Here is a 26658-nt window from a genome sequence, read left to right as displayed (position 1 = left end):
CTGAGTCAAAATGTCTGCTGCTAGAAAGACTGACGGTAAGTTTGTTTTCCTCTCCTCTTCCAGCAATGCAGTACCACGCAGTACACGCAGGGGGGCGCTGTTGGGCCGCTGGAGTGGATGTTCAGAACAGACTGAGTCTTCAAGCAGAGCAGAAACAAACCTTTGAGGTTAAATTTAGCAACGAAATAACAACCAGTGCATCACTGAAAAAAAAGGGGGAAAATGACACTAAAAGTTATAATAAATATCAATAAATAAAATATATATATACATAAATAAAAAATACTATAAAATGAAAATAATATTAATATAAAATAAAAAATACTATGAATATAAATTTAAAAAATAATTAAAATAAAATAATAAATATCGAAAAGAATACTATAAATAAAAAATAGAAATAAATCAAAATAATTTAAATAGCAAAACATGAATAAATAAATAGCAAAATATGAATACAACAAATTCAAAAAATATATTTACACATAAATATATTATATATTGTGTGTGTGTGTATATATATATATATATATTGTGTGTGTGTGTGTGTATATATATATATTGTGTGTGTGTGTGTGTATATATATATATTGTGTGTGTGTGTGTATATATATATATATATTTATATATATATATATATATATATATATATATATATTTATATATATATATATATATATATATATATATATATATATATATATATATATATATATATATATATATATATATATATATATATATAGTGTAAAAGGGTCCAGTAACTTTGAATATTTGATGCTGAATGTTTTAAGGAAGGGAAGGAATCTTTTCATTTCGATGCTGCATGACGTAACTCATATTCTATCTTAATCCCATGACTAATGTTCTGCTACATGCATTGAGCAAACAGCTTTAAAAAAGAAAAGAGGTTCGCCACATGACGCTCAGTTTATTATCACCAGTTGAAGTAAAAACAGAGGTTTCATTTCTTACGTGTCTCTACGGGAGCCCAGGGTCTGAGAAAGCGGGGCCTGATGACGTCATAAGGTTCACATAAGGCATGCGTTAAGGACACATAAAGACAGGACTGAAAAGTAAGCACATCTCCACCTCTTCGTTTCTAAGCGCGTGCCCAACATAGCGGAAGTGCAGCACTGCCCTCTGCCTCCAACCCGCTGCTGTCAGATGGGTGGCAATGCGCGTGACCCGTGGAAGGAATGCGCGTCATGTGGAGCCGTTTACAACCTTCAACAAAAACAACAAACCGCCAAAAAATAAAAAATAAAAAGCTCTTCGTAAACGCAACTTGGCTCGCGCGTGTGCTCCTTAAAAAAAAAACCTCTATTACGAAGCGTTTTGAAGCGCGCACACGAACACACGTGCAGAAACAGACCTTTTCTTCCAAACGATGGCACCAAAATCCAGACTGACATGACCCAAAAAGCTTCATTATCTCAGAGTGAGAATAAAAAACGTGCGTAAAAACATTGGAGAGTTGTGTTTCTGCGCGTACTCGTCTGTGAGGTGAACTGCTTTCTCGTTGTCTATTCATTTAAGTTGCTCTCTGGGGGGGAAACATGGAAAGTTTGAGTGCACAGGGGGGACTGAAGCGCTCTTGTTAGGTGAGAGGAGAGGAGGGGAGGAGAGGAGGTGGGAGTGCGTGGGACTGCCGGCCAGACTGGGAGGGGGGAGGAGGGGGAAGAAGAAGGACATTCCCAGGCTGGGAAACATAGCGGAGCGCGAGGGAGGAGGACTGTTTTCACGCGCTGAAGTCCTACTTGAAGAAGAAGGCTGAAAAGGGAGGTAATGGAGTCTGTTTGAGGAGAGAGGGCTTTTTGAGAATGCGGAGAAGAAGCGCAAGCCGGGAAGGAGCTGAGGAGCATGTAGGGATTCCTGACTGAAGTCATGGTAAGTCCCCTCTCTCTTTGGCTATATGGAGAACTCAAGTTCCCAACATGCTCAAAGTAGTCCAGCCTTTTCTAGAAAGTAAGATCAACATTCCCCCCCAAAAAAGCTCATTTGGGTTCTCAAAGGGCTCGTTGTGTTCTCAACTGTATCACATGCAATCTGTTGTCACTGTTTTCTGTTTTTGATCCATGGCAACGTGACATTTTCAAAGTTTTGTCAACAGTCAAATTACTTTTGGCTACTTTGAAACATTTGCATGCTGACTTTTACACCCAGACTTCCACATGTGTGTTAAAAAAACACACTTTTATAATTTAATTGCTCACATAAAACTGTCAAATCCCCAAATGGCATCAAATTCTAATGACACGATTTGGAGTAGTGGGACGTCTGTTGATTTCTTTTTTTTTTTAGGGGGATCAAGGGCTCACTGTTGAGTCTCCAGGGAATTTGTTTACCATCCCCACACGGACACACACACACACACACACACACACACACACACACACACACACACACACACACACACACACACACGGGTAGAGAGACCTGGACATGAGTCAGACACATGCACACATGTGAGAACATTTAAAACGGAATTAAGAAAGAAGAAGATTAGCTCAGAGATGTGGGATCGTGTTCCCTGCTCCTGTGTGTTGGTGCAGGGTGGAGCAGCTTGGCAGAGAGAGAGAGAGAGAGAGAGAGAGAGAGAGAGAGAGAGAGAGAGAGAGAAAAAAAAGAGGGGGAGAGCTGGAGTTGGGGAAAGAGCGGAATAAAAGAGAAGGGTAGGGTTACTTTTTTATTTTAGGAGACTTGGACGGCAGCGACGGTGGTTTCAGTGATGCCACATTTTCCACATTGAACCTGGGAGAAAAAGAGAGAGAGAGAGAAAAAAAGAAAAAGGGGGGAACAAGGGATGGCATGGGCTTCAGGGAAGGAAGAACATGTGCAGCACGGCTTCATCTTCCTCTTGAACCAGTTGGGAGAGTCAGGAAAAACAATCGCAGATGTACACACACACACACACACACACACAAATATATAGGTCACATGCAGCAACAGTAGAGAAATTGAACACGCCTGATTCAAAGGAATAACACCGAACCAGACGTGTGTGTGATCTGCATGTGCGAACATGTGTTCATAAAGTTAACACATGAGGAAAAGCATGCATGCATGCATGCACGCTCAGGCACAAACCCGGCCGCTCACACATGCACATGTATGTGTGAGAATGCGCCACGGTGACACGCACAGAAACCTCTGCCAAGAAAATGTGGCAGAGGGTATTTCCAGTCCTTTCTGTCTTCTGAGCTCTGATTCTGAAACTCTTAGTTCATGAGGAATACCAGTCGAATACCAGCCCAATACCAGTCCAATACCAGCCCAATACCAGCCCAATACCAGCCCAATACTAGTCCAATACCAGCCCAATACCAGTCCAATACCAGTCCAATACCAGTCCAATACCAGCCCAATACTAGTCCAATACCAGCCCAATACCAGTCCAATACCAGTCCAATACCAGCCCAATACCAGCCCAATACCAGCCCAATACCAGTCCAATACCAGTCCAAATATATAAAGTCTCTGCGTGTGTTTTAACCTGTTTGGGAGTACCAAGCGCGTAGAACAACCCAGACAAGGTGAGCCACGCTGTCAATCACAGGGATCTTTTCTTTAACAGAGTGTTCTGCAATTTTGGAGACCGCTGGATGGACGCTGGATGGATGCTTTTCATGCTTCATTGGAGTCCTTATTGGGCATCCAAGCAGACTGTTTGTTTTTAATATGCCTTACTTTGCCCTGCGAGCCGGAATATAGTGTGGCAATAACGATTCCTCCGATTTCACCCGATCTGGAAGAAGCCCGGGAACCAGTTCTCAAGCAAATAATACAGAGATATTTGTAGGAACGTAGGAATGTCTTTACCTCTTCAACTATATGCATGCCTCTTTTAACAATAATACAAAATGCCTCTCCTATAATAGTGGATGAAGAGGGCATCAATAAAAATAAGCTAATAAACCTGCAGGTGTTCTGCAAAGCACAACGTTTTGCATGAATGGCACTTGGGTCGGCCCTGATGCAGGCGTTCTTGAATATACAGGGTTTCACAATGCGTAAAAATCACCATCAATAGGAAAATGTGAGACCGCAAAGAAGTCTGAAAGGGCCATAAAGACCAGAGTCTCTGGCTGACGATATCGGCTGGAATGAGGGTTGCGTTGCCCTGGATGTTTAGTCCCCCACTGCTCTTAAGCACTAAATAAGTGGCCAATCACTCCCTGATTTGCCAAGAGGGGAAATGCAGCAAGCAGCTCTCAATTCTTACTTAGGAGCAAGTACCCACACTGACCCTGTGCAACAGCTGAACCCAATAACCCTCCAATGGACTCGGGGCAATTGTGAGATGCAGCTAAAATTCATTTAGATGACGGCAAGCCCCAAAGAATAATGGACGGCTAATGCTTGCTAGAGGATAAAGGTAACCTTGAAATCATTAAATCTCGAGTTAAAGCCTTTCTAATCACTATCTTTTATAGTATCAATGAATCAAAGGTATTGGCCGCAGCAGAAGAAGAAACGCTCAGATACCAGTCAAAGTTAGCAACTAGCTAGTGGAAAAATAAGTGTATCCGACAGGTAGCCAGAAACAAGACTCCAAATGAATGCTAATGTTGCTACGCGTCAGCTGGTGTAAATATGCAGCTCTTTGCTAGCATGTTTGTAGCATGGTTTTTTTTCTAGCCGCAGCAGAAGAAGAAACGCTCAGATAAACCCACTGTGTGCTACTTGCCCTGCAGCACCAGTCAAAGTTAGCAACTAGCTAGTGGAAAAATAAGTGTATCCGACAGGTAGCCAGAAACAAGACTCCAAATGAATGCTAATGTTGCTACGCGTCAGCTGGTGTAAATATGCAGCTCTTTGCTAGCATGTTCGTATTATAACATCTTCAAGGTGCTAATAGTTCAATTTTAGTGGGTCAACATCTCTCAAAACATGGCAGGGCAAGAAACCCGATCATACAGGTTCTAAACAAACCAACTAGCTAAACTAACTAAAATGTTCTTCCAATGTATTTTTGCATCATTATGCATTTCTATCTATAGACCAGGCATCTGCAATGAGGAGTTAACACATCAGGGTGTGTGCTCACTGTCAGCTTTCTTTAATGTTCACCCAGCTACTGTATCTACATCTGTGTTGATGTGATGGGACAGTTGCGCTAGCACGCTAACCTTCTGCTCAGCCGAGCAAAGCCTACGTCAGCCGGACTCAGGAAATGTCACACGAGGAAGCACGACAACGCTAATAAATGTGACAAAATACCAGGCTCGTGTGTAACGGACCACGAATAGCCAACGAACGGAGGCCGAGTGTGAACTCTCGTCCGCTGGGAAAACTCGCCTTTTACTCTGTTCGTCAACAGACTGTCGCGCTTAAGTAGTCTAAAACAATCTGTAAAGAAGCCGTTTGACCCTCGGTAGGTCAGGTTAGATTATGCGGGAAGATTTAGGACAGGAAATCACTCTAAGGCCTCTCCCTCTTGCTTCCTCTTCATCCTGCTTTCCCTTTGTCTGTCTGCCTCTTTCTTTTTCCTGCCTCCCCTCTTCTTCTCTGTTCCCTCGTTCCCTGTCAGCACCTTTCTCAGTTTTGCTCCTAATCATGTCATCTTCTCCGGGCCCCTTTCGGTTCCAACTCCCTTCCTCTCTCGCCCCGTCCTCCGTGTGCTGTATGGGTCTACATCTGGTTTCTATCAGGCTCGCTGCTCTTGTTTCCCATCGATCGCTCCCACCGGTCAGCCTCCTCCTCCTTTCTTTCTCTTTCCCCTTTTTCTTGTCTGAACCCTCGGTCTCCGTCGAGCCGCCTGGTTCTCGTAATGTCTCTCTGTCTCCTGCTTCTCAATTAGCCGGCATGGAGGGCAGCAGCTCTCATGCCATTTCTGTCTTACCCTGTCTTTTCCGGTTCAGTCATGCGTCCGCGAGAGAAAGACAGGAAGTCTGACGCAAGAATACCCCGATTCTTGACACCGAGCCGGAGGACACGCGTTCATTCACACCGCGCTGTGGAACATCTCTTTTCTGGGGGTTTCCCATCAGTTGTCATTCCCATGTTGTCAGAAGCGTACTTATTTTAACCCCAAACAAGAAGATAAGTTGCCTGAAATGTGACAAATTGGGTGTGAGAACAGGTCGGGGGGGGGGGGGGGTTATGTCATTATGTAAAAACAAAGCCTCCATCCAGATATGTTGCATTACAGTACATTACGTAAAGGTTTGTCCAAAGTGACTTTGAGAAAGTACCACAGCCGATTGAATTAGCATCAAGTATCCCATTGAAGAGTAATTCAATCACACATATAGTCCCTTAAAGAAGAGGCACCAGGGTTTCTTTGTTCTTTAACGTGAGAGGCTCCATCTTTCTTGGAGTCGGAAATCTAATTTACAAATGTCACCGGGGCTGCTTTGTTTCAGGCTGAGAGCTGTGATGGAGAGGAAGAGAGTTATCTCAACGCATTAGACGCACTGGAACCCAAAAGCTACCGGTTAGCCAGGAGTGACGGTGTACAAAACAAACTTGACCTTTGTCTCAACAACTGGGCAAAACACAGCCGCGTTAAAACAATTTTTTGGAGCGGAATAATGAGGAATTCTCAGATTTTTTCACGATGATTATGTGGTTTTGTTGGAGAAGCAGCATTGCCTTTTTCCTGCCTCTGCTTGACATGAGTGTGTGTGTGTGTGTGTGTGTGTGTGTGTCCCACGATAAATTATTGTCCCGATACGATATTATTGCGATACATTGAGTATTGCGACCGCAAAATTGTCCCCAAAGGAAAACTTTGTCCACAAAAAATAAATTGATTGTATTATTCTAGGACCAAAACGTTTAGAATTGATTCAATAAAAGATCAATACTTGGCTTTCGTGTATCGATACAATATCGGCACGCAAAATATCGCGATACTATGCTGTATCGATGTTTTCCCCCACTCCTAGTGTGTGTGTGTGTGTGTGTGTGTGTGTGTGTGTGTTGGAGTGATTGCGCAGTGGAATATCCTGCTGTACGGGCATGCACTCAGAGTTAATAATGAGGAAATACAAAAGGGTACAAATGTACACATCACACATCCAAATATATTGTGTTGTTCCCACAAAGAGTTTTGCCAACACGGCGACAGACATAAGAGAGCGTCCGCTCTCATGTATTTTGCTTTAATATCGTGTTGTGTTGAATTAACCCGAGTCTTGTGGGACGCCTCTTGAAGAGGAAGTTCCTGCTGGCTCCCCTGAACTCCCCGCTGTGCTTTTACTAGACTCACTCTGTTCTGCCAGTGAGCCAGGAGGCTGTTTAAACCTCTTTTTACAAGCGCGACACCTATTACAGCGCGCTCCACGGCAGACTGGTGTTTACCGGCGTCTACGCACCGAGACGCCTCCTCCCGTGATGTCATCGCCTTCACATCAACTTTAGTACCTTTTTTTATTTTTTAACATTCGTGCTCTGTCTGAGAGTACGGAGCGTCTTTTTCGCGAGACTTCAAGCGCTTGTTTTAGAAGATGAAGAGAAGATCTTTTCACGTAGTGGGGTAGAAATTTAACAAATTTTGAAAGGTGCCGCAAGATTTTCCAAAAAACGCCACTCCCAAAAACCCGACTAAACAAACGTGACTCAAGAGCAGCCGCTCTGCTTCTGGGAAAAGTGAGCGAGTTTTGGTCTTTATTTATTTCCTCCAGGTCTAAAATGCATCCGTTGCGATGGAAAAGCAGAGCTGGGTGGCTCCGGGCCCGTCGGTGCCACCGTTTTGCGGCCCTGCGCCACAGAGGCTGAAGTCACAGTTTAAACATTTGCCTCGCCAGCCAAGAGAGCGGGAAAAGGAAACATCTGATGCGAGAGACCGAGAGCAGTGGTCCTCAACTGGTCTGTGTGCGGGAGCCACAAACGCCGCCGAACGACGAGCCGCGACCCAAAACGAAGGAACAGTCTCAACTTCTGAAATGTATTTAATGAAAAGATGCAGTTTAAAACCTGAGATTGTACAGGATATCACAGCATGCCAACAAGAGACAAACTAGTTCCCTTTTTATAGTCGTTTATCATTCAAAAAGTGCATCTTAACACAAAAATCCCCTTCAAAATAAAAGCTTTTTCGCCCGTGCATGGACCTGCGACCCGCTGAAAACGGGTCCACGACCCACTTCTGGGTCACGACCCACCAGTTGAGAACCACTGACCTTGAGCACCATCAGCGGCCCAGCTCTCACACCAGATTTATAGATGATTTGGCTTTTTTTTAATTTATTTTTTGCGTCTCAAACTTCCTTCATTCTCAGTCCTCCAGTGACATCTTGACCCCTGTGCCTACACTTCTATTGCATGTTCCACTAATTCCCAATTAGACATGTTGAATTCATCATTGTGGAGCATTTCAGGCGAAAGTTGCACAAATCGGAGACGGTGCTTTTCTTGTAATACTCATCCCGTCCTCTGCGGCGGACCACGAAGCCCTCTGTGTACCAAAAGCAGCCAGAAAAATTATGTTCAATACGGCTGAAGCTCGATCTTCTTCCATAAACCAGCTCATTCCCTCCTGGCCTCGCTCGCTCTAGCCGCACTTTTCTTTTTCCGTACACTCTGTTCTCCCATTCTGTTTTTCCTTTTTTCTTTCCCCCCCCCCCATGCGCGGCTTTCCGCCCATCCCTCCATCCCTCTGGGTTGTTGTAGTTACTCGGACAATGTGCCGTCTGTTGAGGAGAATCCCGGCGTAATTGTTGTCGGGTGACGTTCAGGTCGTCAGATGGAGGTGAAAAGAAGAAGGAGGAGGAAAAAAAAAAAGGCAGGAAGAGAAGCAGAGAGAGGGGAAATGTGGAGGGAGGGAGGGAGAGTGAAAGAGAGAAGTTGGAAGGCAGAGAAAGTTGCAGGTTGCGATGCCAACGGTTGAAAAATAAACATTGTGTGTGTGCGAAAGTATAGTCCCACATGTCCTTAACGTTATTACAAGGAACTTTTAACTGTCTCAATGTAATAGCGTGTGTGTGTGTGTGTGTGCATGCATGTGTGTGTGTGGTTAACATGTTGCAGTGATTTGACTCTCTTGTTCTCGGGGTTCTTGCATTAAGTGGGCCTTGGAGGAAATGTTTGACACTCCCCAGGCCGTACAACAGGAAGTTGAAAGTAGAACGTGGGTGTATATATGTGCGTGTGTGTGTGTGTGTGTGTGTCTGTGTGTCTGTGTGTGTCAGCAAAAAGCGAGACAACCCGGCTGTTAAACACAAACACAGACATCACAGTTGATTCAGCGCTCGGTTATGGATTAACCCTTTCTCTCCACCTTTTGTGTGTCTCTCTCAGGGTTCGGAGGCGATGGAGGATTGTGTGCAGGGGGCGCTCTCATCGCTTTACCCTCCTTTTGAGAGCACGGCACCACCCCTCCTCTCCCAGGTACAGCACACACACACACACACACACACACACACTCTTATATTGCAGTCTCACATCTTTAAAGCAATAAACAGGGGAATAAAAATAATGCGGATTCAATTAACTGATAGGGCGGCGTTGGAGTATGTGGTCAAGGCGATGTTATGTGCAGATAGCGTTGCTTTTCCCCTGGATATCAACTGCTGCTGGAAGCCAAGACAAACAAAACCCAGCCAGCTGGCCAGTTATAGCCGAACCCTCTTCCTCCCTACAGGAGCTTCACATGACTCCTTTTCACCGAAAGCCGCGCTCCGGTTCTGCTTTTAAGTCAAAGCCTTGACGGAGCCGACTCAGCTGGTGGGCAACGTGCATCATGGGAACTCTTTGTGGGCTCTAATGTGGGGGTCGCCAATATTTTTCAGACTAAAAGCTACCTGGAGAGAGTAATATGAAGGGCTACTTCAATACTGCAATAAATAATACAATTTTGCTCGGTTTTTCTGTTTGAATAATGAAGGTTATGCATTTACTAGGCGACATATCTTTTCTCTGCATTTTGCTTGAAAAAGGGACAACACCAGATCTTTCCTTGCAAAAAAAAAGAAAGAATAAAAGACTATTGTATTGTTGGAGTGCCCTGAAAAATGACGCTAGGGTGTAGCTTCTCTTGGCTGCCGCACACACTCTGATCATTGGGAACCATTGAAAGGAGACGCTGGTGCTCCATAAAAACCCTGCCATACAACCCAACTGATTTTATGATGTTTTAGGAGAAAACATCAACCACAAAACAAAACAATTAAGACTATTTTTAGACCAAACTACAAACGGTTAATGCTCATTTTAGAGCAGGCGGCCCATTGGGGGTAGCTCATTGGGGTTGGCTCATTGGGCTTGGATCATTGGGGTTGGATCATTGGGGTTGGATCATTGGGGGTTGGAGCATTGGGCTTGGATCATTGGGCTTGGATCATTGGGGGTTGGATCATTGGGCTTGGATCATTGGGCTTGGATCATTGGGGTTGGATCATTGGGGTTGGATCATTGGGGTTGGATCATTGGGGGTTGGATCATTGGGGCTTGGATCATTGGGGTTGGATCATTGGGGTTGGATCATTGGGGGTTGGAGCATTGGGGTAGCCACACAGGATGGGCAATACAGGATACAGCAATACAGGCTTTAATTGACTCAGTCGAATGGCTCAAACACAAAGGGGCCTTTGAGGTAAAGCTTTTGGGCCATTTTCCGCTGGAATTTATAGGAATTTGGCTATTGGTTGGTTCCAAGTTGTTTCCACGTAGCTTCAAATCCAATGTCTTCGTTACAATAGAAACAGCTGCTTGATGGATAACAGGAAACAGCCTTTCTGATTACTTGGCGTCTGCGTTGAGGGAATTCCCCTTCAAAAAATCCATTTGATACACTCAAAAATGCCTTTTATAGGCGGCTGAAACCAAGGCTACTCTTAGTTCATGAGTGATGAAATGTTTTCCACAGACATGAACGGTATATGAAGTATACTTAATTTTGTTTCGTTGATCTAATGCACCAAATGCGCGAATACACCCGCATTCACTCAAGTGTTTTTGCCCCCTTTTTCCACATCTGTTCAGGTCTTCTCAGTCCTGGAGTCGACCTATCAACACGACAGTCTTCGCTACCTCCTGGACTACTTCGTTCCTGCCAAGCACCTCCTGCACAAACTCCAGCAGCACGCCTGTGTGAGTTCCAAATTGCAAACACTGCGGACGAGAACACACACATAGCTGTATAATCAGAAGCAGAATCAGCTTTCAAACGCAAGAGAGTGTAGTGTGGGAAGTCTGCTAGCTTTTGTGTGTGTGTGTGTCAAAGTCAAGTCCCACATGTTAACGTTATTACAAGGAACTTATAACTGGCTCAATGTCATTCTGATGCCTCTATATGGACTACATACATAAACAAGACCATCAGTGAGGAGATGGGATATTTATGTAGTTATTCTTAATGTTTGTAACATGTGCCACCGGGTCGGATTAAGGCGGCTATGGGGAGCGCGGGAGAAACCAGAACCAGCACTGTCGGACCTTGCTGCAATAAAATGAGAGGTTTTCTGAAAAAAAGGGACATCATGGTGTTCGGAAACACTACCGCTTTCGTCCACAGGGGTCGCCAGAATCAACACCAAATGAAAGTGTCTCGTAGTAACTTTAAGGCTTTAAGGTCAATTTCAGGTAAAGGGAAAGTTCCATGTCCATAAGGATCAAGTCCAAGTCAAGTTTTAAGACTAGTCATAACTCTTTGTAAGACCGCACTTCTTTTTAAGGTTCCCTAAGGTCACAAGTCCTAAAAAAATGACTATTTGGATCATTGGTGGGAATTTATGAGGAAAAAACTTGACTTGAATGGGTTTGCTCACACATGTAGACATGCGAGTCGAGTCCGTGTCAGGTCCTCGTGTGTGTGTGTGTGTGTGTGTGTGTGCCCTGAATTGAAGTGTCAGGTCTTCGGCATGCTATCTCAGTAACCGGTGACATGAAGACACCGGTGCAAAGAAAAGTTCAAGGCTTTGATAATCGGACACATGTGTGAACCTGCAGCATTCCCTCACTGCACTGCGGAGGGTCGAGTCTGCTCTAAAAACTCGAGCCGACCGGTAAAATTAGAGAAAGTGGCTGGTGAAATTTGAGATTTAGCAGCCGCCGTGACCCGTGGACAAAAGCGGTGGTTTCCTGCATTGGAGGCTCCACTAAATGGACACAGAGATGAATGAAGCACAGGGGAATGAAGCGTGAATAAAAGAGCTCAGGTTGTGCAAAAAGCAAATGCATGTAAACGGTATGACACAAGACAACTTCCACTTGGTGGCCTCACATCACTCGCACAACACAAGATAGACAAATGAGATGCAAGTTGTACTTAACTCAAAGCCACGAGGTTTACACTGAACAGCATTCCTTTTATTTTACTTTCCAAAGCACACACACACACACACACACACACACACACACACACACACACACACACAAAGATAAACACACACTGTTTAGCACAAGCTCAGAGGCTCAGAACTGTCTCATATTTCCCTTTACAGTTTTCCTAGACTTGCACACACACACACACACACACACACACACACACAGGCATTTTTGAGCAAACTTTGTTTTCATTGTCGCCGAGTGGAGCGGGACGGGAGTTAGACTGTGAGTCATGACAATAATGCCTTCCATATGCGAGTGCGTTTCTGCTGCGAGAGAAAGGGAGAGTGATGTGGTGGGAACCGAATGTGGGGAAAAAATGAACGGGGTGCTTTCATTCACAAGGGACGGCATGCGTGCGAGTCCGAAAAACAGAAGATGCGGGAGGTTGCAGACTATAGTAGACTGATTGAGGATTTTTTTGTGAAAGAGGGTGCAAACACTGGGGTACTCTGAGGGATAAGTAGGAGGATGGAGGAGGGCCAGAGGAGTTGCAGAATGCGGTCTGGCTCAAAACTGAAAAATAGTTTTAGGAAAGGAAAAGTCACATGTGATGTTTTTTTACACTAATATCCACCCACGCTTGCCCCAAAAGCAAGAGAACAGGCGAGAAACAAGACTTACATGAGAGGGTGGGGGGGTATAATAAGAGTCGGGGGTAAGATGGAGGACAGGTCGAATCAGGAACATAATTCGATCACGTCTCGTGGGTCTGGAGGGCAGAGCGAGCGGCGCCCGAATCAGTCGATTTTAGACGTGACTGGTAACGGCAGAGAGTCCTCTAGTTCTTCTGGAGGACTTTCATACCTCCGATTGCAGGAGAGAGAAAGAGAGAGGGCTGAAAGAGGATTGATTAAGGTGAGAATAGCGTTTGGAATAAGGTGTTTTTTTTTTCTTCTAAATTAATCAGTTGACAGTGCAGGGGGAATCACACTCGGGGCCTTCTCTCCTTCACCTACATTCAGAGAGCTCTCGAGTTAATGCCTCCTTGTGGGATTTTCTATATTTAGACCCGTGTTGTTAGATGCACTGGATTTAGATTGATTTTCTCAGCCTTATAGAGCTGCTTTTGTGTGTTTTTCCGCTCATGAAAGAGTGGGCTGGTTTCACAGCGACTGGCTGCTGCGGTCCCTCTGCATGTTTCTATCTGACTCACTCCCGACCATCCAGAGTCTTCTCGCTGTGTCACGCCAGCTAAGCGGTTTTTACACGTTGGAAAAATAACAGCGCGAGTCACATGTCCGACATTTGTGCGTGCGGCACCATGGCTCGTGGCCAGTCGAGCGAGTGAATAGTGTTGACTGGGGCGTTATCGGTTCTAGAAATTCGACTCATTTGATTGCCGAAACACTATCGAGCAGGCTGGTTCCAACTGGCTGAGCGTGAGCATTAGTTAGGATAGTTTGTGACAAAAGGGGATTATAAAAAGTGCAGATAGTTCACTATACGCAAGCTAAAGGCACGCAGGTAAAGGTTTAATTTCATATTTCTAAAATTAACGCACTCCTTTTCTTTCCTTCTGTCGTCACAGTCTCAGTACCTGGGCTGCTTGTTCCTTCACTCCGGCTGGCCTCTGTGTTTAGCCGAGAAAGTGGTCGTCCAGCTCTCCACCCTGGACTGGAGGATCCTGCGCAGTAATGACTTCTACCTGCAGGTGGTGCCCTTCTCCACGCGCTGCCCCCGTCTGGCCTTGAAGTGCCTGGCCCCCGGGGGGCGCACCGTCCAGGAAATCCTGGTACCCGAGTCACAGCACCCCCTTGTGTTCACCACCGAGTGGCTGCACAGCGTGAACAAGGAACGAGGCCACAAGAGAGAACGTAAGGAAAGGATTTGCTTTTCTTTACGTCTGATCTTCTTACTTATACGATTGTCCTGTATTTTAAGTTAAGAGTCAGGAAAAATCCACAAAGATTTAGTGAGGGTCCATGTTCGTAATCTGGTTTTTAGTTGGAAGTGATAAAGACTTTGTAGCTTAGCCAGTGTGACTGTAAAGAAGACAAGGGAAGTGAAACAGATGACCATGAGACGCTTGGTTTATGACCAGAGGATGGCACGTGAAAGGCAACGACAGAAAAGAGAGATATATGGATGTCAAGAGGTGGTTGGTGGTGATAAGAACCCAACAGTAGAGTTAAAGCTCAAGTTCAAACATTAGTTTTCTCTGTAACTTATGTTGGTTTCTTTCTTTTAACAGAATGGCCTTTTTTTTACATTATGTATACCCTCAAACATAGCAACTCCAAACTTAATCCTCTCTTGTCTTTGCACAGTCGGAGGAGGACTTGACACCTGCCTGGTCAGTACATGTGACGGTGTGGTTCGACTTCCGTGGAAGGAGGTCGTCTACCCAAAATTCATCCACGACCCCACCGAGGAGCTGGGCCTGATGTCCAACCACGACGGCGGCAAATCCAACCGCCTGCCCAGCGAGGGGGGCAGCAGCCTCGGGGGCTGGGGGGGCTCGTCCTCCGGAGAGCTGGACTCCTGGTCCTGGGATGAGGAGGAAGACGACGGTTTACCGCCAGACGGCTTGGACTCCGAGCCCGCGCTTCCCCGGCGAAGGCGCAGCGAAGATGGGCTCGGGCGGACAGCGAGGCACCCGCAGCTGGACGGCGACTATGTGGAGCTGTTGGAGCCCAGAGTGGGTCCCGATGGAGGGGTTGACACGAGGCAGAGGTACCTGGAGATGCATGGGATTTACAAGACCAAGACTTTGCCTCTCTGCAGGAGGAGTAAAGCCATCAAACTCCGCAAGGGGAGGGCTTGGGGATATGGGAGAGTGGAAGGGTCGGGAAGCTTTCGAGCTGCCAAAAGAGACTTGGTTACCCCAAAAGGTGACATTTTACCACATAGGCCTCCGCGAGCAGTCCCTGAACCTGGCAAAGGGAGGCGGTCTTACTCCTCTTCTGTCCACGACTCTGATGAAGGAGATAAAACAAGCAGAGACTCCGAGGGCCTGGAAAGCCACCGGCCTTATTTGGATAGCGTGTTGAAAGAGAGGAGGCCCGGCGTGGGCAAGGAGAGGGATAGCAACGGCCTCCCGCAGCCGTGCAGAGACAACCACGGGGGTAAAGACTCGGAGAGCGCCGATAGCTCCGCCCATGACTCGACGAATCGCAAAGTCGTAGAGGGCCACTCGGATCACGGATCTCATTCGGACTCTGTTTTCGAGGACGCAGATAAGCCACAGAGCGGAGACAGTGACGCCACGACCCCAACATCAGACGCACCAGAGAGGCCCTTCACTGGAGTTTCAGCAAGTGGAGAAAAAGCCAACATTGGACCTAAAATGAAGAATTCGTCGAAACCAAAGGTGAACGAGGAAAAGGACGACGGAAAGACTGAGGACAGCATTTGTCCAAGAGAAAAGGAAGTTAAGACGGCAGCATTAAGAGCGCCAAGGTACAGACTTCTCTTATGGGCCCTTCCATGTCTAACTTTTAATTTTCACACTTCAGTATGAAAGTCAGTAACACTTTGGTGCAAACTCTGCATGCATGTCGTCCAAACTTACACACATATAGGCCTGACACCAATGGTTCAAAAGACACCTCCCAAACCATTCTAAAAGGACATTGTGTCCAAACAAACACCTTTCTTAAGTCATACAAATCATTAACTGTCCATTGTACCTCATTGATACCTTCCTGTGCTTTGTCTGCAGGAAGAAAAGGAAGGGGAAGGGGGCCAAAGGGAGGGCTAGGTCTGGTGGTCGCGCACACCAGAGGGGATCAAAGCTCCAAGGTAAAGCCGCTCAACCAAGTCCCACCACCTGCTCTGCTTTGACAAAGCCGCCAATCAGAGAGGAGAACCAATCGGAGCAAAGAAAACAGGCGGACGAACCTGACGGGGTGTCGCCTTCAGCTCGTGAGGGGACAGAGGACACAAGGAAAAGCAGCGCAGGTCTGAAGCGTGACAATGTAGAAGATGCTAAAATCTCAAAAAAACCCGTGGGTTACTTTCTTTAACTACTGTTTCCCTCAACAGACAAAGAAGCTGTATCTATGCCTGTCTGCAATGGTCAATCAGGCACATCCCTACTTAACCACTCTGAGGAGGAGGCGGGAGAGATGCGTCCCGACCAACTAAATGGCGTTTCATCTAAAGAGCCGCCGCTGCTGAGGGAACTGGTCCCAGAGCTTCTCCAGTCTGGGAAGCTCAAGTTGACAGGTGAGTTTAATTCAGGCCTGTATGGTTGTTATACTAGTGAGCGTACAGGCCTGTATGGATGTTGTGCTAGTTAGCATTTTTGACTTACTTTATCTCTGAAGTCCATTGTGGATGAAGGTCCTTAAGTCCACTAATATATTCTACAACAAGCAGAACACAACTTTAGACCTTCGGTGCAGTATTTCTTCTTTGTTCCCATATGTTGTATCTGTACATTTGTTTTTGGTTAGAGTCCAGTGCAAAACAGGAACTGCGACTAGAAAACTTGGCAGGAGTTTTCACAGTGCAGATTTAATGAACTGCAGCAGAGCTAAAGGTTTAGCCCACAGCTAACTAACACACTGACCTCATGGCAACTTTTTTACTTCCTGGTTTTTACTTCCTGCTCGGATCCCCCGAAGCATCATGGGAACTCTAACTCCCAAAACTTTAAACATAATCATGCCAAATAGAAGTGGATGTCACTGATAACCTTAAAGTATATATACATATGAACAAATAAACCAATGTTGCAGCCTGATAGTAGACTCTGAGTTTTTAGACCTTTTTTCTTATTTCATCATCCCGACCACAGGCACAGTGGACAGGCTGGGACGCGCCCTGGTGGTCACAGAGACCGATGCACCAGAGGAGAGCCTCTCCGAGGAGGAGATGGCCCGGGTCCTGGCCTGCTACCACAGAATCACTCGGTAAGGTTGTGTTCTTGCTCCACCAATCAGAAAACCAGCGGAGAAAGTTATCGGTGTGTTCCAGACTTCACAATAAGTTTTCTAGATATCTCCAGGGAATTAAGTCTTGTCAGTGTAGCCGACTTTAAAATGCACAATTTATCCATTTTTTATGCCGTGAAATGTCGTCCCGGATTCAACCTTTTGCTTTCTCAGGCGCTGGGTTTGCACCACTCTCTTACAAACCTGTTCAGCCAAAGAAGCGCTACATGATGTTTGACTTGACTTGCTTTTTTTGCCGACTCGGCCAAATGCGGCAGAAGAAAGTGCAGTATGTGCCGGGAGGCAGAGACAGTTATATAACAGATTCAAAGTCAATCTAACAAGCGTCTTGGAGCTGGCCAGGATACCTGTCAGATCACAACAAGTCTGAACAAAGGTTCCACAGCAGGTTTGAGAAGAAATATTAGGAAGCTTAGTTGATGTTAAAATATAGATGACCCCCTAAATGAGCGGTAAACAGCACTGTGAAAGGTTTCTATCAGAAGTAGACATCATCCTTCTTTACTTTTTACACTCGCTTGAGAACAAAACTCTTCTTTTCTCACCACTTTGCTCCTGTTTGAACCTCCGCTGGTCCTCGACAGGCCTGCAGCCAAAGAAAAGGGTCTGACGGTGTTAATGGACAGCAGACGCTCTCCGCCCTCGGCCCTCTGCCTCTCTGCTCTTAAATTGTTCCAGGTGAGACGAAATGTTTGGCCCAATGTGCTACGCGAGTGCTTGTGTTGCTCTTAATTAGTAGCTTTTAAGCGCACATGTGTGTTGTTTTTCTCCAGGTTTCGGTTCCAGGCGGTCTTGGATCTGTTCTGGTTTTGGTGGGAGAGCAGCAGGAGTCCCTTTCTCATGATGTGGAAGGAGTGGAGGTGACCTCATGCAGGACGTGTGGCGTGTTTATGAACGAGCAAACACACACACACACACACACACACTCATTTCCTCCTGCTTCAGTTTGTTTTATTTCTTTTTATTTGCATATCAGAGCGTTAAAACGCAGGTAGAACACCTAGAAGGAGTTTTTTAAACCGTCAAAACAACAGTTATAGTGTGTGTGTGTGTGTGTGTGTGTGTGTGTGTGTAAAATTAACCTCCATTGTCCATCATAACTGCAGGAATATCTGGTAATATATCCAATTTAAATAACATTTCACACGCCGTGCTGTGTTTTCTGTCCCTTGCTAATCGCTCGTTCACATTTAATCTAAATTAACCTTATTTCCATGTGTTTTTTGCACGTCTTCAGACATCTAGAATTGGATCAGCAGAGGTCTTTCTCACGCAGACGCATGAGTTTTTTAGTTTTTCCTCTCGTGGCCATGTGGTTTGCATTTCAGCTTGGCAGTGTTAAATAAACCGTTGCGTGTTAAAGAGAAGTCCCGCCCCAAAGGGACTCTGTCTTCTTCTTCTTCTTGTTTGGTTGTAATGATGTTTATTCCTGTTGATAAATGAGCAAAATGTTTTTTTGTGTGTGTCCAGATCCACGTGGTGCGAGGAACGGCGGTCCTTCAGCAACACGTTGACAAGCAGCAGCTGCCCAAAGAGATGGACGGAGACTTCGCCCACTGTCACTCCGACTGGCTGGCCTTCAGACTAGTGAGCACACGCTGCTTTTTAAGTCCTATTCTTTTCATTTTTCCACATAAGCCGTCTGTTTTTTCTTCTATTTTCCACTCGGACTGTCTTTTGCTCGGACTCCGCGGAGTGGTCTTGAGGAAATTGAACAGGAAATCACTTCAGACATTAAAGATGGATATCTGCGCTTCTGTGAAAATGACTCTGGTTTTATTCCAGCCATTCCCTCGCAGTCATTTGTCAGGTTTAAGTTCTTATTACGACTTAGTTTTGTGTTTATTAGAGGACCGTGAAAAGCGAAGGGAGTCGAGTGGGAGGAGGGAAAGTTTGGAGAGGAGGGAGGACAGATGAGAGGATGGTGGTCGGTGATGTCAGAGATCCGTGATGGACTGGGTGTGGGTGATAAATCAAGGGAGAGGCGGCCTGAGAAGAATCTTAAGGGCTCTTTAATGGCTTCTTCTTTTTTTCCCGCAGACAGTTTATGTTACTTTATCCAAACAGATGAAAACATTTTCCTGTCCTCTGCACTTCCTCTGACCTCTCTCATGGAACAAAACTAACAAAATAATGAAGAGTGAACTGCTCTACACACCTGCTTTTTGTTTGTGGATCTCAAAACTGCTGATTTCAAATCGTTTTTTCTCCAAATTTTTCAGAGTCTGGAGAGTCTGACGGAGCACTGCGAGAGCGCCATCGCGCTCCTCGCAGAGGCCCTGCGCTCCATGGACGTCGAGCCCATGCCCGCCGACATCAAGGTACCCGAAGTCTGACGCCCCCCGTCACCCCCGGCGGCCATATTTGACGACGCGCGACGATGAAAAACAGTCAATAAGCGACGTTGCTCTTTCCTTTTCAGGCCGTGCCGCTGAGCATCGGCAAGCACAGGCAGCTCATGGCGAGCGTCTTGGCCGACCCGCGCCTGACGGAGCCGCAGCAAAGGGGCGGGGCTTGGCTCGCCGGACTGACCAATAGCGCGACTGGACTGGCACAGAAGTCGCCGGACTGCAGGTACCCAGGATGCGTGTGGTGGACTCGAACTCTGGCGCCGTTTTGGTCCAATTTTGTTTTCATATTTTCTTATTTTTCATATTTTTCCTTCTTGCTGTAAGTATTCATCTTCACAAATTGGTCCAAACATAACAACAGTATTGCTCAACACTTACCTCAGCCAGAGAATTGGTCATTAACATGAAAATAAGTGAAATAAACGGTCTAATAATATTCAGTATACGTACAGTTGTATTAAAGACTCATTAGTTACTGTAGCGTTGTGTGCACCTGCATGTGCGTCTTCTTGTTATGACGCTAATGAGACTGTACGCAGCTGGAATATACATTACGCCACTGAAGTCGGGACTATTTTAAATACAAAGACGTCACGACAAACATCTCTTCTAATTGGGCGAACGCTAACGCGAGCGCCGCCGTCCCCAGAGGCAGGAACGCCATCTGCAGGTCCTCTGCCTTCCCAGCTCTTGCGTTTGATTGAGGGATTTTTTTTTGCTGTGTTTTTCTGTTGTCGAGATGAGTTACAGGTTAAAAATACTCCTCGTCGTAAAAGAGAAGTTGTTTGTTTTTCGACACGCAAAACCAGCCGGAGGAGGATAAGGAATGTGAACTTAACATCAAACGGAGGACTTGTTTGTTTGTGGCCGGCGACGGCTTAAAGATGATCTAAAGACTGCAGTATTTGTCGCCGTTCTTTGTATCCGGTAATGAGTTTTGGCTCAGTTTGCACGAGAGTGAGGCCAAATACAAGTAGAGGCTGATTGCTGATTTGATTCCTTTCCTCCACGCGTTCTGCAGGGCTCTTTTTTTCTGTTTTTCATGATTGCATCATTTCTACCAGCCAAAAATGTTTCGTTTTTTTTTTTCTTTTGGGCGACGACCAGCTTTCGCTGTCAAAAAAAACCTAAAAACCTCTCCTTCCTGTTCGTGATGATTTGCCTCGTCCCATCAGGGCCGCTCTCGCCGCCACCTCTAAACTCTACGACAGCGTGGACGACGCCCTCCACCGGCTCGTCCGGGTGTCCAACCAGAGGGGGCGCGACCTGGAGGCGCTGGGACGACTGGCGGCGCTGGTGGACAAACTGGAAAAGGTGTGCGGAGGGGAGGAAGAGCAGTTCAGTCCTCGTGTTCCTCATGTTCGCTGCTGTCTCCGTCTTGCTAATCCTCAGGAACTAAACTACTGTATAAACTATCAAATTATCCATTAGCCACGGAAATTAGATGAGAGATTAAATTCAGAGTTTACACAACATTTCCTCCTCAATCCGCTCCGCTGTTCCCAACAGGGCCGGATGGAAACTCCCCGATCTGCTGGTGTTTACTGACGGCTGTGTTTACTCCAGAATGTTCTCACACTACTACTTGCTCAGTAAACGAGACGGTTTGAATATGTGCGATGCAATGCAGTATTCTGGGAAAATATATACAGAATTAGGGCTTCATGATTATGGCACCAAAAAAAAAAAATCATAATCGGGATTATTTAACACCATTAGACATTAGAAAATACGAATAGATAGCAAAATAATGTGATGTAAAAGCAGGTGAGTGTTCCCACTGTAGCAACTAGCACTGCTGCTAGCTACCCGCTGCCCAAGTCGAGCGTCGAGCCGGGGCTGGTCCCGCTACCTTGGGTGGTTGTCAGGGAGCTAGTGGAGAGCTAGCAAAGAGCTAGCGGAGAGCTAGGAGAGACGCAGAGCTAGCAGCAGTGCTAGTGGCGAGCTAGCAGCAGCGCTAGCGGAGAGCTAGCAGCAGTGCTAGCTGGCTACAACAGGGACACCTACCAAAGGTAGTAGCGGCTTGTAACCCATAAATAAACACACATTAGCTGAATATAAAGTGTATCAGTCACGTTGTAAACTTAGTGAGATATTCAATATATCAAATCATATTTAAAAAAAACAAAACAAAGTAGACCCAAAAATAAATTAGAGCAATACGTCCTCGTGGACTGCCACAACCTACTGAAAGATTTATACTCGACATTTTGGAGAACTACATTCAACACATTTCAGTAGCAAAAGGGAAGACGGGGAAGCGCTGGATTTCTGACAGAAGACGGAAACGAGGGCATCTCGATACTCGTGTTAACTGCATTATCCCGTCGTCAAAATGATAACTGAAAATAGAAAGTGATTGATTTGATCGCTCAGGACTAACAGGATTTAATGCGATGCGTCTTCTTCCCACTTCACTCGCATGTCTCGGTTTCGTATAGAGGCCTTGTGTCCTTCTCTCACCCCTCTCCCTCCCTCCCTCTCTCTCTCATACCCCAGTGTGATAAGGAGATTGAGCAAGTCCAGTCCCAGCTGGACGACTACAAGGACCCTCCTCTGTCTCTCAGCAGACTCTCGCTCAAACAGCAGAAATTCAAGACATTCAGAGAGACGGCCAACGTGAGTGTGACTCTGCATCTGTTTATTTTTCCGTTTGCAGAGCGTGGAATCATCTGCATATAAGTGTGTGTTTGTCTGCAGACACAAGGAGAGCTATTTCAATGTGTTTGGCTCACAAATCACAGCAGGAAATCGTCAGATTAAAGCCACCGTGGTTAGGCTTCAGGACTCCCTTTGTTTGGCGCCATTCGGTGGCCGAATCAAGAATGACACGAAAGTAACCCCATCAGAATCATTTAAAAGGTTATATAAATATACTCACATACAACTCCAACGCGTAGTGGCTTTAAAACCCGCCTGTGTAGCATTTGAAAGTAGAATAAAAGTATTTTTTTAATGAAAAAGCAATAAAAAAATGCTCTAAATACTTTCAGGTCTTTTCCTGCCACGTCCTCTCTTGGTCTGGTTATGCTACTGAGTCAAAGTGGATGCTGTTTTTGGGAAAGGTGCATCGGGTTGAACTGTAAATATTGCATTTAAACAACAGCATGGCAAAGTATTGTTGTATGGCTGAAATACTTGAGGCGGTACTAACAATATTTGAATGTAAGCAGATGTGTTGTGAGCCCTCAGTGGTGCATTTGTCTTTCTTGTGGCTTAAGCAGAAGTCTGTCAAGATGTTCCCGGCGGAGGCGGTCGCCATCGTTCCCTTCAAATGCATCTCTTCAAGTCTTCCACAGTTGAACCCTCGAGGGTGTTTTTTTTTTGTGCCGAGACCTCACAGTGGATTCCTTTTCCCAGGAGCTGCACAGCGAGACTCTGTCGGTGCTCAGCGACTTGGAGGGCTGGTGCGAGCTGGACTGGGCGGGCCTGAGCGCCGTGCAGATCCGACTTCCCCCGGTCCGGGAGAAGCTGAGGGACATGTCCCACTGCCTGTCCGACTGCTGGACCACGCTGGACAACACGCAGAGGCTGCTGTCCACGCTGACCGAGGTACCGCAGCCGGCCGTTGTGTGCAGAAGGAGCGTTTGAAAGCCTCGTCGGGGCAAACCAGTCTTTTTCTCTCTTCTCGCGCAGGCCACCCAGTGGTGCGAGGTCGTCTCCTCCCCCTCCTCCACCTGCCCGCTCGCCTCCCTCCCGCCCATCCCGCCGTCCCGCTTCCAGGACGCCCGCTCCTTGGCCATGGAGCTCGGCGGCGGCGCGCTCCTGGACCTCTGGACGCAGACGGTGGAGCGCTACCAGCGGACGGTGGCGCAGGTCAAGCCCCGGTTCCTCCAGACGGACAGGGCCCAGAACGCGGGCCAGGGGAGGCCGAAGACGCCGTCGGCCAGCAGCCTGTGGGACCTGATGGGTCCCGAGGGCGAGGGCGACTGGGGGCTGGGCGCCGGGGGAGGCGACGGCGGCCTGCAGGCCTGGGGGTCGCTGGCGTCGCTGTTCAGGCCGCAGACCTGCTCCACGCTGAAGATCGGGGAGGAGAAGGGGAACAGGAAGGAGGGGGCGGGGGGAGGAGGAGGAGGAGGAGGAGGAGGAGCAGCGGGCGGAGCCGGAGGAGGGAAGTTCCTGCAGAACCTGCTGAATCCGGCGAAAAAGAGCGTGAGCTTGTGTTTTCATTTTGGATTGAGCGGCTCGTGAAGTCGTCCTGTTAAGAAATCAAATTTACAAGAAATTATTATTATTATTATTTTTTTAATTTTTCTTGGTAGTCGGCATTTTGCAGATGTTTTTCAGACATTTGACATCTCAATTGCTAGCTTAAATGCTAACATATGAATATCATGTCTCTCATCTTTCAGCCCACAGAGGCCCCGCCCCCTTCGAAGCCGCCCAGGAAGCGCCACCCGAGCTTCGACCTGCAGGCCCTGCTGGCCCCGCGCCGGGGCGCCGCCTCCCCCAAACCGGCCGAGTCCCCGGTGGGCGGGGCCAGCCGCAACTCGCCCATGTCCTGGCTCGGGAGGCGTGCGGTCGCCGACCCGGTGATCGCCACCAGCATGGCCGCGACCATCCCCGGATGGGCCACAGGAGGAGGAGGAGGAGGAGGAGGAGGAGGAGGAGGGGTTTTAATCCGAGGGGTGGAAGTCAGCAGCAAGGAGGTGGTGGACCACACGGGGTCGCCACGGCAACACGTGCTGCTGGGGAGGACGGAGAGGGAGACGGGGACGGACAGGTCCGGGTCAACTGCACAGAGGTGCGTTTTCAGTCTTTTTATTTGTCTAAAAAAAATAGTGCATTTTATTTATTTTATTTATTTATTTATTAATTTTTTTAAATTTATGTGTTATTTTTTTATTTCTTTTATTTCTTTTAATTGTGTTTTTTATTTTTATTTCTTTTATTATTATTTTATTTTGATTTATTATATTTTATTAATATTTTATTTTATTTATTTATATTTTATTTATATTTTTGGTATTTTATTATGAGGTCTGAGTTGGCTTGAGGCCCACATCATAAACGACGTGAGCGGCTGAGACGATAAAAGAGAAGTCTGTTTTTCTCCGTCAGCGTACAATCTCACATAATTCGATCCGTTACCGACTTGTTTGATCTCTCTTCATCGCTCGCCGCTATCTCCACTTCCTCCTCCCTCCCACGCCGCCTCCTCCTCCCGAGTCGGTTTTGCTCTTCAGTGAATTCCCTCGCTCTCTCCTCACCGTCTCCTTGTTTCCTTTGGACTTGCCCCCTTGCAGTAAACTGTACCTGCTCTGGTGCAGGATGCTGAGCTCGGAGCGGCAGTACGTGGCCATCCTGAAGGGCGTGGAGGAGACGTACCTCCCCTTGCTGGAGCTGTCCGACACCCCGGCCTCCGTCAGGGGGAAGGCCGACGCCCTCTTCCCCAACTGGGCCGGCCTCAGCGCCTTCCACTCGCAGAACCTGCTCCCGGCCATGGAGGGCGCTCTCGTGCAGAGCTTGTTGCAACAGGACTGCTTCAGCAAATATGTACGTTCAGGAATGTACATTTGTTTTGAGAAACTGTGGTTTGTTTAAGTAGTTTTGTCTGGTGAGCCCTTAAAGAGACAGTACCCTCTTTAAGGTAGAACTATCCAGTAACTATGTCATGCTCCTCTGGGATATATATATATATATATACTCACTTCTTGACCCTTATCATATGAGAGGATACAGATATGCAGGTTTATAGATCATAAAGGCAGTAAAAAGCTGCTCTCTCTGTCTCTCAGCGGGACCAGTTCCTCCAGTACTCCCACTACATCCGGAACAAACCAGAACTGGACTCTGCGCTGGTCACTCAGGCCGTGGACTTCTTCAAGGTGAGCGTCGCCCTGCGTCACCTCTGTGAGGGGGCCGACCGGTTGTTCCTGCTTCTCCACCGTCAACCTGTCACTCAAACATTTCGACTGCAGGAAGTTCCCCGTGTCCTCTCCGACGATCCAAACACACAATCAGAGGGTCAGAACCCTTTCATTTGGTTCTTTTCCTTTACCAAAGTCTTGTTAAACCACAACGTGAGAACATCATTATGAGTAATTTTGTAGCACATCACAAGCACAAAGCAATTAAAGTTGCTTTGTTCAACGGTTGCAATTTTAAAAAAAGGAGCAGTACACTAAAGTACACAGTAAAGCTAATTATATGTTTAATGCACACTAGAAAAGCCAATTAAAGGCGGATTACGGAGAAAGTAATTTGAGCGCGCACGCTACAATTAACTAAAACTAATGCGGCGACGTCATCGTGAGATTACCACAGAGGACTTTACAGGGAGAGAGATCAGCGGCGCTCCTGATCCCGCTCAGGTGGTGCAGGGCAGCGGGCGCAGTTCCAGAAAGCGGCCAGCAGGAGGCGACGTGAGTCGAGCAAAAAACAACACACAAAAAACCGAAGAAGAAGAGCTTGAACAGATTGTGGTTTATGGGGACAGGAGGGTTTATGGTTATCGTGATGGAGGCGATGATGGGCCTCGGTCCCGGGGACGGCGGTAAAGTCTGTTATGAGGACGGAGACGCGGGAACGCCACCTGTGAACGCTTGGACGAGGCGTTCCCACGGGAGGGGAATCCACTCGGAAAAGATGTCTGAAGTGTTGCAACCGATCATGGCGGAGAAATCCAGTCACGAAACAATCAGGAGTTTTGTTTTTGTTTGTGTGCAAACTAAAGCAGCTCTCCTTTCCTCTCCTTGCCTCCTCTCTTTTACATGTCTCCTCTCCTCCTCCCCTCTCTCCTTTCCTCTCCTTGCCTCCTCTCTTTTACATGTCTCCTCTCCTCCTCCCCTCTCTCCTTTCCTCTCCTTGCCTCCTCTCTTTTACATGTCTCCTCTCCTCCTCCCCTCTCTCCTTTCCTCTCCTTGCCTCCTCTGTTTTACATGTCTCATCCCTCCTCTCCTCCTCCCCTCTCTCCTTTTCCTCTCCTTGCCTGCTCCTGTCTCCTTCTTCCTCTCCTCTCTCCTCTCCTTGCCTCGTCTCACCTGTATTCTTTCCACTCTCTCCTTCCATCCTCTCCTCTCTTCTGACTCCTCTCACCTGTATCCTATCTCCTGTGTCCTCTCCTTTAACCTCTCGTCACTCCTCTCCCCTTCCCTCCTCTCTCTTCTCTCCCCAACTCCCCTCTCCTTTCT

The 26658-nt window shown here is 46.8% G+C and overlaps 1 protein-coding gene across 1 annotated transcript in view; it reads left to right on the top strand.

The window, feature by feature from the left end:
* Positions 1–1710: 1710 nt before the first annotated feature.
* Positions 1711–26658, top strand: part of arhgef40 (Rho guanine nucleotide exchange factor (GEF) 40) — a 35777-nt gene continuing 10829 nt past the window's right edge. The window contains exons 1-20 of the mRNA XM_068588201.1: positions 1711–1890; positions 9247–9336; positions 10930–11037; positions 13805–14090; positions 14544–15675; positions 15938–16176; positions 16261–16443; positions 17018–17132; positions 17759–17852; positions 17948–18034; positions 18645–18761; positions 19397–19495; positions 19597–19748; positions 20701–20839; positions 22025–22144; positions 22886–23077; positions 23162–23677; positions 23878–24269; positions 24772–25021; positions 25264–25353. Coding sequence (XP_068444302.1) covers positions 1888–1890; positions 9247–9336; positions 10930–11037; positions 13805–14090; positions 14544–15675; positions 15938–16176; positions 16261–16443; positions 17018–17132; positions 17759–17852; positions 17948–18034; positions 18645–18761; positions 19397–19495; positions 19597–19748; positions 20701–20839; positions 22025–22144; positions 22886–23077; positions 23162–23677; positions 23878–24269; positions 24772–25021; positions 25264–25353 — 4404 coding nt within the window. The 5' untranslated portion in view covers positions 1711–1887. The remainder of the gene's footprint in view (positions 1891–9246; positions 9337–10929; positions 11038–13804; positions 14091–14543; positions 15676–15937; positions 16177–16260; positions 16444–17017; positions 17133–17758; positions 17853–17947; positions 18035–18644; positions 18762–19396; positions 19496–19596; positions 19749–20700; positions 20840–22024; positions 22145–22885; positions 23078–23161; positions 23678–23877; positions 24270–24771; positions 25022–25263; positions 25354–26658) is intronic.

The sequence above is a fragment of the Clinocottus analis genome, unplaced genomic scaffold, assembly GCF_023055335.1.
Source record: "Clinocottus analis isolate CAN_PGR_092001 unplaced genomic scaffold, fCliAna1.0.p SCAF_21, whole genome shotgun sequence".
NCBI classification, from domain to species: Eukaryota; Metazoa; Chordata; class Actinopteri; order Perciformes; family Cottidae; genus Clinocottus; species Clinocottus analis.
This window is presented reverse-complemented; position numbering and strand designations above follow the sequence as displayed.